The following is a 12,860-nucleotide window of genomic DNA, read 5'->3' on the forward strand; positions in this document are numbered from 1 at the left end:
TTCTAAAAATGATACGCTTTTGGATTTGCAAGGTTATAAAATGGAACGACTGAATCGACAAAAGATGGCCAAGGGTGGTCTTGCTTTGTATATTTCTAATAATCTCCCATATTCTCTTAGAATGGATTTATCCAGAAATATTGAAGGTGTCTTTGAGTCACTTTTCGTAGATATTAAATGTGGAGGTAAGGACTTAATTGTTGGTATTATTTATCGATCTCCTAGTGGCTCTATTCCACTGTTTCTACACACCCTTAATGATCTACTGGATACCATCCTAAAACAGTCGACTGAATTGATTATTATGGGGGATTTTAATATAAACTTGATGGATATAAAGTCTTCTGTATCTTTGGATTTTCTGTCGTCCATGTTTGCCGCAGGTACTTTACCTTCTGTATGTATCCCATCTCGCATAACAGAGAGTACGTCATCGCTGATAGACAATATTTTCTGTACGGCTACCTTGATCCAAAATTGCGTTTTAGTGAGCGACATTTCCGATCATTTCCCTGTTAACTCTAGATACTGTTTGATAAACTGACCATTGAGAGAACTTGTGAATCTGGTAAGAGGCCTTTTAGGTTTGGTGAAGCGGAATTGATGCTTCTTAGGTCAAGATTGGCAGAAATTTCTTGGGGTGGTTTTGAGAGTGATTCTGACTTTTGTAATTTATTTCATACTTTTTATGAGTCTATTAAAGATGCTGTTCTTGATATTTGTTCTGTTTCTCCTTCTAATCGTAAGTCTAAGAATACTTTTCCTCTAAATCCTTGGATGACCCCTGGTCTCCTTAGAAGTTGTAGGAGAAAAAATGATCTTTCTGGATGTTCATAAAGCCTTTGATTCTTTAACCCACAGTGTTCTTCTATTTAAACTTTCTCATTTTGGCGTAAGAGGTAGTGCGTTTTATTGGTTCAAGTCTTTCTTGTCTGGTAGAATAATTTCTGTTGATCCGTTTTTTCGCTCACCATCAAGTGTTGACCAGGGGGTTCCTCAAGGGTCAATTTTAGGGCCGGTACTGTTTTTAATTTGCATAAATGACCTAATTTTTGCAGTTAGAAATAAAAATCCTCTTTATTGCTGTCGTCTATGTCATCCAACAGTCTCCCTTACCCATAATTATAGTTTGCATACCTAGGATTCTCTTGTTACTTTTGCCGATGATACCACCCTTATTACCACTGGGAGAACAGAGGATGAAGTTCGTACAAAGTTAGTGGACCTCTTTGAGAGAGTTTCAATTTGGTTTGATGCTAACTTTCTTGCCTTAAATGTTTCTAAAACTAGTTTTTTAGTTTTTCTCGTATATCCCAGGCTTGCCCTCAATTATCTGAAATTCATATATCCAAAGGCTTTATTAGTAGACCAAAGGATGGCCATGTCCGTTTCCTAGGTATCCTCCTAGATGAAAGTTTATCTTTCAAACACCATATTGATTTGATTAAAATGAAGGTATGCAGAAACCTCGGTATTCTAAGAAAACTAAAGCATATGTTTCCAGGACCAATTCTAAGAATCCTATTTCATAGCTTAATTCATTCTTATGTTTCCTATTGTTCAGTCATATGGATGTCTACTTTCCCTTCTTTTCTGAAACCACTTTCGAATATTTGTGATAAAGCTATAAATCTTATCCAGGATGTAGATCGTTCGGCAACTAAACCGTTACTTGATATTAAAAAACTTTATATTCTTTCCTGTGCGTCTTTCGCTTTTCTTCAGCTCCATGGTGATATTCCTAGTCCCTTAGGTTTACGTCTTCTTTTGTATCTGATCGGTCAAATTTTCAACTCCGTAGTTCTCTAAATATCCAAATTCCCCATACACCAACAATAAGACCCGATTTTAATCCTCTTGTTGCGTGTCATTTGAAATGGAACACCCTTCCCGATTCGGCTCGAGAATGCCACTCGTTTGGCACCTTCAAAAGACTAGTAAAAAGATATTTTAGAAAAGAGATTTTTCCTGCTGCCAATTTTTTTTTTTTTTTTTTTTATGAAGCAAATGCTTCACATGTTAAAATTTAAAATTATTATTTTTATGTTTTTAAATATTAATTTTATTTATATGTTTTTTAAATCTTAAGCGTTTAAATGTTTAATGTTTATTTGATATTTTCATAATCCCCCTCCTACAGGCCATGGAGCCTTTGTGGGGATTTGTAGATTGTTATGTAATTATTTTACTGATATATGGAAAATAAACCTATCTATCTATCTAACTATGTTCACTGATTGCCCAACATACCAAGAAATGAAAGGCCAAGGATTTTTATGAAATTTTAAAACGATATATTGTTAAATGAGTGTGTCCCTGACGGTAAAAGACTGTATCAATAAAAAAACAGAATACAAATCTTTCCATAATGTGGATTTCAACTTATATTTTTCAGTTTTAATATTTAGTCGGTCCTATTTCAGCCTTTAAACGACACTAGTAGTTTGAATTTGAGATCAATGAAGTCCTCTTCTAAGTTCCTAAAACAATCTGTTCTATAAAATGAGCTAAAAATATCGTTCTTTACTAATTCTACGCTATTTTGCTGAATAATACTCAAAAGTAGCACTATATTCAAACAATATGTTTAAATAGCATATTTTTCTATGTCACAAGCAAAGGCAAAGAAAGGGATGGACTTCAAGTTATTGGAGGAGGCGGGTCTAGAATTGGAAAAACTGCAAGTAGAAATTAAAGCAATAAGAAATAGAAAAAATAATAAATACATTTGATAAACAACCTCAACGCCACTACGACAAAGCTTTTCCAAGAAAGCTAAAGAGCAAATTCAAAACTTAGAAGAGCAGAAATGAGGTTTTATAGTCGTCTAAATAGAACGAGCAGACAATACTATGAGTGATGAAATAAAACTTGAAATAAAATCATAGGCAGCGCAATAGCGTTGCCTAAGTAAAGAACGATGTTGGCACAAGTTATTATTTTTTTTTTTTTTTTGGTTCTTGGTCTAAGACCAGGGCACTTCGTATCGAAGGAGTTGTCGCAGAAACTTCGAAAATGGCCCATTTGATTGGAAATTGGAGTGGCTTGTGCCCTTTTTAATAGTCAGAAGTGATTGGAATGAAACTAACGCCCCTTCTACATCCACCATTTCCCCAAACACATCCAATCAAAATTTTGAGGTAACCATTTGGTTCAGCGTAGTTGATTTCCAGACATAAAGATTATGTTTTTGAGGAGGATAATCCCCCACAGCCCTCAGGGCAAGGGCTGTAAGTTATGCTCTGGGGGCTTATAAGGTTTTTATAGAAAGTGTTGTCGTAGAAACTTCAAAAAAGGCTCGTTCGACTGGAAATTCAAATTGATTGGAATTTGAAATGGCTAGTGCCCTTTTTAATAGTCGAAAGTTATTGGAAGGCAACTAACAACCCCTTCTACTCCCGCCATTTATCCAAACACATCCAATCAAAATTTTGAGATAGCCATTTTATTCAAAGTAGTTGAAAGGTCCAGAAATTATATCTTTGAGGATGACACTCCCCAGACAGCCCTCGGGGTAAGGGTTGTAAGTTTAACCCTGGGGACGTATAAGGTTTTTATTGAAAGCTTTGTCTTGTAAACTTAAAAAGGGCTCATTCGATTGGAAATTCAAAGGGCTAGTGCCCTTTTTAATAGTCGAAAGTGATTTAAGGGCAACCACCTTTTCCCCAAACACATCCAATCCAAATTTTTAGATAGCCATTTTGTTCAATGTATTTAAAAGTTTTAGAAATTAGGTCTTTGAGGATGATAGGTCTTTGAGAAAAAGTTTGATACAACCATTTTGTTCAACGTAATTAAAACGACCGTTAATTATGTTTTTGAAGATGACACTCTCCCCACAGTCCTCGGGACAAGGGTTGGAAGTTTTGCCCTGGTGGCATACAAGATTTTTTTTTACTATAGAAAGCGTTACTATTTCAAGAACAGTTAGAACAGTTAGTAAATTCAAGTAAGTTAGTAAATTAGTAAATTCAAGAACAGATAGTGAACTTTTTAAGTCAATGGACCGGTAACTTGCTTTGACCCGGAAGGGATTATTTTGTTTAGTATAAAAGCAGTTTGTTTTAATTTTGATATATTTGTTACTCTACTGATGATGATGACCGACTGTGTCATCGAAATATTTAGAGTCTTTGTTTTTATATTTTCGTTTCACTGTCTAATAAAAGGACCTATCCCTATTTGGTTCATTCTTATTGAATGAACCAAATTCAATAAGTTTAATTCTTATTGATTTCGCTATAGAAAGCGTTGACGTAGAAACTTCAAAAAGGAATCATTCGATTAAAAAATGAATCGACTAGTGCCCTTTTCAAAAGTCGAAAGCGATTGGATGGCAAGTAACACCCCGCTCATGCCCACCATTTCCCCAAACACATTCAATCAAAATTTTGAGATAGCCATTTATTTAAACGTAGTTGGAAGGTCCGGAAATTATGTCTTTGAGCTATATCTTTATTGTAAGTAAATCAAACTTTATGGCTTTCAAAAGATCTACTAATTCATCAACCCTTGACCCCTCAGGTCAAGGGTTGTAAGTTATACCCTGGGGCATATCAGGTTTCTATAGAAAGCGCTGTCGTAGAAACTTCAAAAAGGGCTCATTCGATTGGAAATTGAAATGTATAGTGTTCTTTTTAATAGTCGGAAGTGATTGAGGGCAACTAACCCCGCTCTCATGCTCACCATTTTCCCATAACACATCCAATCAAAATTTTGAGATAGCAATTTTCTTCAACGTAGTTGAAAGTTCTGGAAATCAGGTCTTTGAAAGTTCTGGAAATTAGGTCTTTGAGGACGACACCCCCCCCAGCACTCTGGGCGAGGGTTGTAAGTTATGTCCTAGGGGCACATAAGGGTTTTATTGAAAGTGTTGTGATAGAAACTTCAAAAGGCCTCATTCGATTGGAAATTAAAACGGTTAGTGCCTTTTTTAATAGTTGAAAGTGATTGGAGAGCAACTAACGCCCCTCTCACGCCCACCATTTCCCCAACAACATCCAATCAAAATTTTGAGATAGTCATTTTGTTTCACATAGTTGAAAGTTCTGGAAATTAGGTCTTTGAGGATCACAACCCCCTCGCAGCCCTCAGAGCAAGGGTTGTAATGTATGCCCTAGGAGCATATAAGGTGAAAGTGATTGGAGGACAACAAGTTCCCCTCCCACGCCCACCTTCCCATTTGCCTATTATGTTTGAAAACTAAATGTTGCCTTAAAACTAATTCAAATGCATTGTGTTAATGCTAATTCCCAATAAGGCATCTCAGCAGTATCCCAAGAACAACCGAGGGTATTATGTTCAAATTTTCGGGGCTACTTCTACTCTTAAATTTTAACCAAATCAAAATATCAAAGAAAGTAAACAGATTTTTTTTGCGAATGGTATCAAGTTTTAAAAATTGCTGAAAATTTTTCTTCAGCATACAAATAGCAGGCCAAATTATAAAATCTTAAAAAAAAACCAAAAAGATTTAAATAATTATATTCTTTTTCCCTGAAAAGATTATGTCATTATAAAACGAACAGAAATTAATTTAAAAAACTTTTTCCACAAAATAAGTTTTTCAAAGAAAAGTAAAGAACCCCATTAAACCAAAAATGAGCAAAAATAAAATAATCTACCAAACGTGAAACTACCACAAATAAGCATCGATAAATAAATGAAACCAAAAACGAACATAAATTACAAGAACTAACCAAGTCAAACTCAAAAACGAGCAGAAATTAACATGAATAGGGCTAAAAACCCCTATGCCATCCCAAGACCAAAACATAATTTGCACTTTACTGAAAATATACAAATGAATGTGGATTGTCAGTTTAATATGCATATACTGATATTTAGTAATCAAAATGTTAATATTATTTGATTTATTAAAGTTATAAAAGTAAAAACATTTATATTTTTTCAGTAAAGTACAAATTATTTTCTGTTCTAGTCAAACCATGACTAGGGCAAAACCAGTCAGAATCTTTAGTCAAAGGATTACCTAGGATATAATCTTTTTTACCTAGTCAAAGGATATAATCTTTAGTCAAAGGATACTAGGATTACCTAGTTTGAAGCATATTTTATCAAATTGAAGCATTATTCAGGTAAAAACTGCAGCTTTTATCAAGAATCATTTAATATGAATAGCTATTGTAATTACCTAGTAGCGCAACTAATTTACGCTAGCTTTTATAACATATTAAGCACTAAGTACGGTTTGTGACAATAGCAAAAAAAGGAACAAATGAATTGGTGAAACGATCAGTTATGCAGTGCATTGGTTCAAGCTTGTTCTTGTAGCGTGTGTTTCGGCTGACTGCAGCTGCGAGGGGTATTAGGGAACGGTGCTAATCACTCAAAAGCACGGGGCGCCCAAACTTACGCATCAGATGGTGCATACGTTCTTTAAGGGCAAGCTGCGAGGATAGATTCGTAAGTACCATACTTGGTTCCTAGGATGATTTTTAAGGCTCTTTTTGGCACTGCTTCAAATTCGTCGATGAGATAATCGATGTTATACCGTTGTGGTCCCCAACCTAGGCAAGCGTATTCAACCGAAGGGCGTACATACACGTATACAAGAGCATTTACTGCTTTATAGAAAAACCCGAATCGACGCAATGTAGATAAGGATCGCAGTGTGTAATTGCTCTTTCTTACAAGGTTCGCAACGTGTAGGCTAAATGAACATTCGGTACTGAACATCACACGAAGAACAGCTGCAGTGGAAGTGGTAGGGCACCAGGGGTCAGGGCAAGCAACTTCTCTTTTTAGAGGATTGAAGCGAAATACTTTAGTCTTACTAGCATTATTTTGAAGGCCATTTGAGCTGCACTAATCTTTGAATTTGTCTTTTAGGTCCCTATCGAACTGGGGGATTACTTGAGACCTTTCAATGAACTTGTATTTCAGCAAGGCTGACAAATCATCCACAAGTTTGAATCTTTCGTCAGTGTTGTCACATATGAAACAGTTAATTATGGCTAAAAAACAAGAGGGCAGCAAGTTTAGTGCCTTGTAGAGCGCCAGATAGAGTGGAGTTGACATCGGGTCTTGATTAGCGCTTTAACGTCACGGTTTATCCAAGGCTTAATCACAGTCACTCACTACACTGGTTTTCGACGGGAAATGTTCGTGACATTTCTGTAGAAGAATAGATTTCAAGCTACAGCTTTGAGATAAATGTTTGGCATCAAGGAAATCTCACTCAAGTCAAAGGTTCTGATCCAGCGTCCGAAGGAACATATACATTCCCTGGTCAAAGGTAGGATCTTCACTTTAGTTTTCTTCGCTTTTGGAAAGTTGGCTTTGCCTTTTCAGAGAATTAAAAAGTTGCCAGAGTTTTGTAATGGGTCTAGTGAACGTGGTGGTAGGTAATGGTTGGAAAGGTCCGTGAAAATTAGGTCGAGTATGTTCCCACTTTGGTAGTCATTACTTGTTTCAGGTCAAGCATATTCGGCATCCATTACTTATTGTTTCGATTGAAGTCTTCGGCAATAATAAAACTAGAGTTACGTACTGTCGACGATTATTGTCCATAAAAGTTTGTAGATGATCAATCAAATCATTCCTGTTCTTTGCACTCTTGGAATAATACCCTACCGCTTGGATGAGGCAGGAGAACTTTCTTGACAAGAATTTCGATTCAGAATCGGCACAAATCTCTTTGCGACAAAAGTCAGTAGTCTCACTTAAAAGCTAGCAAGGAATGTCTTGTCAGATATATAAATTGACACCTCCACCACGGCAGACTAGACCAAGATCTCGCTTTGCGCTGAAAAAGCACATATAGCCTTTAATACGACCAGTTTCTTAAATAACGTCCCAACATCCAGTCACTGCTGCTATGGAACAGCAAGTATGTTTTATCAGGACTTCAAGTCCGTCCATTTTGTTGTTCAGTGAGTGGACGGTGCAGAATGAAATGTTTGATAATTCCGTCTTCCCTGAAAAGCATTTTGTTTTATGCGTCAGTGGTTTGCATGAACTGGAGGAAGCACTAGGGCGCTATACCGTGGTCGCAGAGTTGGTGAAATTTCAAAAGGTGGTTTACAGTTAACTAGGTTAAGAGTCCTTGTTCTATTTATGCAGTTATGACAAGGTCAGTCCTCTGACATATAGACTGCCAAGTTGAAGCGTTTATTTTGTTGTCCTCCTTTACTTACTCGCCATCTACACTTAGTTCTGGAAACCAGGCCTACCGAGTCTTCTGGTGGCTTTCTTAGTAAGCCAAAACGCCACAAGTTACAAACGTAGATGGCGAAACTACGAAGCATGAAAATGTAGATGGCGCTGCAACTAAGTAAGACGAAAAAATTCTGTTACTGGTGTCTTTTCCGTAGCGGAAGACCATGATTAGTACACTAATTAAAGCAAGGAACGCCATTTTTTTAAATATTTCCACTTACGCTGCAGGACGAAGTCGAAGAGTTATAGATTCTCTTTCATTCTTAGATCTTTCAAAAGGTGGCTTACAGATATAGTTTAGATTCAGGTGGTTACAGGTGGCTTAGATCTTTCATTCTTAGCTACCCTTAATTGTTACGGGAATACTAGAGGTCCTTTCCCTTTCAGGCACGGTAGTACATTAAACTGTGACCTTACTATTTGGATCATTACCAGCTACTTCACTTATACTCTTCGGGGATTGAACCTCCTGTGTTTTCACGTCTTTTATGTTTTCAGGTCCACTCTCAGTAGCTCCCTTAGAGGGTGCAGATGCTTGACAAAGGGAAAGACTCGCATTTTCTAGTTCACTAGCAGCAACGTCAGGCTGAGTCTTACCTATAGGAAAAATAATAATTCATATTTTTCTAAATGAACATTTCTGCATTTACGTAAATTGCAGGGTTTTTTTTCTAACAGCAAAATAGTAAACGAATGTGAATTTTGAGCAACACTGTCCTGTAGAGAATGGCTCAACAAAATCTTAATACAATAAAATTCGGAGTATGCTCACCTACAATCTACAGCAATTTTGGTTTTAAATGCACATAATGAAAAAATCTAATTGGTCCTGGCTGCTAATACATCAGAACATGGATTTTTTTGTCATAGGAACACGTGAAACAAAAGAATGTAAGTTAAAAGAGTAGACATAATCAATACATTGCCATTTTTTTCTTCAAATGAGAACATGTTTAATCATGTTTACTGTTTAATAAAGAGTTTCAATTTGGGCCAAAATTTTGCTCTGCGGCACTAAATGGTTGAAAACAATGGTTTTCGACAATGGATATTCATGTCAATCATGTTGCAGCCATTCTGTCGTTTTTGGTGCGAAATGGCACTGACAGATGGTGTTATCGAGAAAAATTTGCAAAAATCAAGTAGATACGAGCAGTAGCTTTTCAAAGAGACGTTAAATGTCTCTCTATGATGCTATGGTAGCGTGCTAGCCCTATAAAAAAAAAGGAAACACACTGGTGCTACCCCATGCAAAAAAAGGGACTTTCTCTTCAAGAAGAGGGGTTGTAATTCTCCTGTTTTCAACTATGGCGATTCGTTTGATCAGTGCTTCATTACGTTTCATTTCGTTCTGCCGCTATTTTCGAGGGGTTTCAAACTTTTTTTCTAAAATTCGCATTAATTTGTTTCCTCAATAAACTTCCAAAGTAAAACCAAGAAAGCAAAGTCAAGATAAAACAAGCGGAGATTGATTGTTGAAATACAATTTGAAATAAAAGACACAAATAAGCATAGTAGTTGTCGCCTCTCAAACATCCAAGAGGCTGGAAGGTCACTTGAAATTTACTTAAAACTAAATAAATAATTCAAACTGAAATTTTTGTTCTGCTGTTCTATTTTTACGCATTAGAAAAAACAGATGAGAAAAAAATGGAAGGAAATACTGATAAAAATACATTGCATAGAAAGTTATCGATTGAAGTCTTCGGCAATAATAAAAACTGGAGTTACATACTGTCGACGATTATTGTCCATAAAAGTTTGTAGATAATGAATCAAATCATTCCTGTTCTTTGCACTCTTGGAATAATACACTACCGCTTGGATGAGGCAGGAGAACTTTCTTGACAAGAATTTCGATTCGAAATCGGCGCAAATCTCTGCGACAAAAATCAGTAGGCTCACTTGATAGGTTGCAAGGAATGTCTTGTCAGATATATAAATTGACACCTCCACCACGGCACTCTAGACCACGATCTCGCTTTGTGTTGAAAAAGCTCATATAGCCTTAAACATGACCGGTTTCTTCAGTGACGTCCCAGCATTCAGTCACTGCTGCTATGGAGCAGCAAGTTCGTTTTATCAGGACTTCAAGTTCATCCATTTTTTTGTTCAGCGAGTAGACGGTGGAGCACTGATCGTTTGATCAGTGCTTCATTACGTTTCATTTCGTTCTGCCGCTATTTTCGAGGGGTTTCAAACTTTTTTTCTAAAATTCGCATTAATTTGTTTCCTCAATAAACTTCCAAAGTAAAACCAAGAAAGCAAAGTCAAGATAAAACAAGCGGAGATTGATTGTTGAAATACAATTTGAAATAAAAGACACAAATAAGCATAGTAGTTGTCGCCTCTCAAACATCCAAGAGGCTGGAAGGTCACTTGAAATTTACTTAAAACTAAATAAATAATTCAAACTGAAATTTTTGTTCTGCTGTTCTATTTTTACGCATTAGAAAAAACAGATGAGAAAAAAATGGAAGGAAATACTGATAAAAATACATTGCATAGAAAGTTATCGATTGAAGTCTTCGGCAATAATAAAAACTGGAGTTACATACTGTCGACGATTATTGTCCATAAAAGTTTGTAGATGATGAATCAAATCATTCCTGTTCTTTGCACTCTTGGAATAATACACTACCGCTTGGATGAGGCAGGAGAACTTTCTTGACAAGAATTTCGATTCGAAATCGGCGCAAATCTCTGCGACAAAAATCAGTAGGCTCACTTGATAGGTTGCAAGGAATGTCTTGTCAGATATATAAATTGACACCTCCACCACGGCACTCTAGACCACGATCTCGCTTTGTGTTGAAAAAGCTCATATAGCCTTTAAAACGATCAGTTTCTTCATTAACGTCCCAACATTCAGTCACTGCTGTTATGGAGCAGCAAGTTCGTTTTATCAGGACTTCAAGTTCATCCATTTTTTTGTTCAGCGAGTGAACGGTGCAGAATGAAATGTTCGTCTTCGCTGAAAAACACTCTGGTTTAAGCGTCAGTGGGTTTGCACGAACTGGAGGAAGCACTAGGGCGCTAAACCACGGTCGCAGAGTTGGTGAAATTTCATAAGGTGGTTTACAGTTAACTAGGTTAAGAGTCCTTGTTCTATTTATGCATTTATGACTAAGTCAGTCCTCTGAGATATACACTGCGATGTTAAAGCGTCTACTTTGTTGTCCTCCTTTACATCCTCGCCATCTACACTTAGTTCTGGGAACCAGGCCCACCGAGTCTTGTAGTGACTTTCTTAGTAACCCGGAACGCTACAATTTACAAAATTAGATGGCGCAACTACCAGGGTTGAAAATGTAGATGGCGATGCAACTAAGTGGGCCGAAAAATTTCTTTTACTGGTGTCTGTTCCGTAGCGGGAGACCATGAATAGTACACGAATTAAAGCAAGGAACGCCATTTTTTTAAATATTTACACTTACACTGCAGGACGAAGTCGAAGAATTATACATTCATTTTCATTCTTAGATCTTTAAAGAAAAAAACCCCACGCGTAAAAACCTTCAAATTTTTATCTTAGCTACCCTTAATTGTTACAGGAATACTAGAGGTCCTTTCCCTTTTCGGCTCGATAGTACATTAAACTGTGATCTTACTATTTGGATCATGATCAGCTACTTCCCTTATACTCTTCGGGGATTGAACCTCCTGTGTTTTCACGTCTTTTATGTTTTCAGGTCCACTCTCAGCAGCTCCCTTAGAGGGTGCAGATGATTGACAAAGGGAAAGACTCGCATTTTCTAGTTCACTAGCAGCAACGTCAGGCTGAGTCTTACCTATAGGAAAAATAATAATTCATATTCTTCTAAAAGAATAATTCTGCATTTACGTAAATTGCAGGGTTTTTTTCTAACAGCAAAAGAGCAAACGAAAGTGAATTTTGAGCAACACTGTCCTCTAGAGAATGGCTCACCAAAATTTAATAAAAATAAAATTCGGACGATTCTCACCTACAATCTACAGTAATTTTAATTTAAATGCACATAACAGGAGTCGTACAGTCAGCAAAGTCCAAAATTAGGGACTTAGAGACCTTCCTAAGACCGAAATAGGGACCAATTAGGGACCAGATTGGGACAATATTTCAGTAACCAGGTTAGCAAACCAAAGAGCAGTACCCGTCGTGACCTTCCGGTTAACATGAAAGAAACCATAAGTCAACAATCCTTGAAAGTTCATGGGAAAAGCTAAACACCACTATACAGACTAACTTGTTTAGTCAAGCAGCTTATAAAGACTACCTTATCGCTGCTGTCCTAACAGTCTATTGTACTGCATTCTTTTTACCATAGCAGCTTCTCGAGCAGTCCAATAGTGACCAAGTCTTTAAGCTACTGAAAAACCTGGGTTTGCTGTTACCTGTATGGGATACAGTTTCAGGCATCTTTAAAGTAGATATCCGGACATTTACTTCCCCCTTTCACGACTTCAAACCCCCAGGTCAAATATTTGGATTTTCCTCCGCCGAATCTTATAAAACAGAATGACACTAACTTAGTACTCTGCAACCAAAAAAAAAGTATTTTTTTCAACATTATGTTTAAAAATTTTCTCAAGGACCGCTTGGGCAGTTTTGGCGTTTCAAGAAATTTTAACCGACGTTCAAACTTTTGTTTTTTTTTGCGCATGTATTATCAATAGCTAATACTTGTCTCTGGGGCATC

At 36.8% G+C, this 12,860-nt stretch overlaps 1 protein-coding gene across 4 annotated transcripts in view; it reads right to left on the bottom strand.

Moving 5' to 3' along the window:
* Positions 1 to 12,860, bottom strand: part of LOC148940066 (double-stranded RNA-specific adenosine deaminase-like) — a 123,278-nt gene that overhangs the window by 70,236 nt on the left and 40,182 nt on the right. The window contains exons 7-8 of one of the 4 annotated variants that reach the window (XM_089105929.1): positions 11,793 to 11,972; positions 8,614 to 8,778 (exon numbers count right to left, since the gene is read on the bottom strand). The exons of 1 other annotated variant lie outside the window; for it this stretch is intronic. In XM_089105929.1, the coding sequence (XP_088962055.1) occupies positions 8,614 to 8,778; positions 11,793 to 11,972 (345 nt within the window). Of the gene's footprint in view, positions 1 to 8,598; positions 8,779 to 11,792; positions 11,973 to 12,860 lie in introns of all 4 variants that reach the window. 2 more of the 4 variants (XM_089105927.1, XM_089105930.1) reach the window with 2 other exon arrangements.

The sequence above is a fragment of the Artemia sp. Qi Xiang Cuo genome, chromosome 20 (genome assembly GCF_049724085.1).
Source record: "Artemia sp. Qi Xiang Cuo chromosome 20, ASM4972408v1, whole genome shotgun sequence".
Lineage (NCBI taxonomy): Eukaryota > Metazoa > Arthropoda > Branchiopoda > Anostraca > Artemiidae > Artemia > Artemia sp. Qi Xiang Cuo.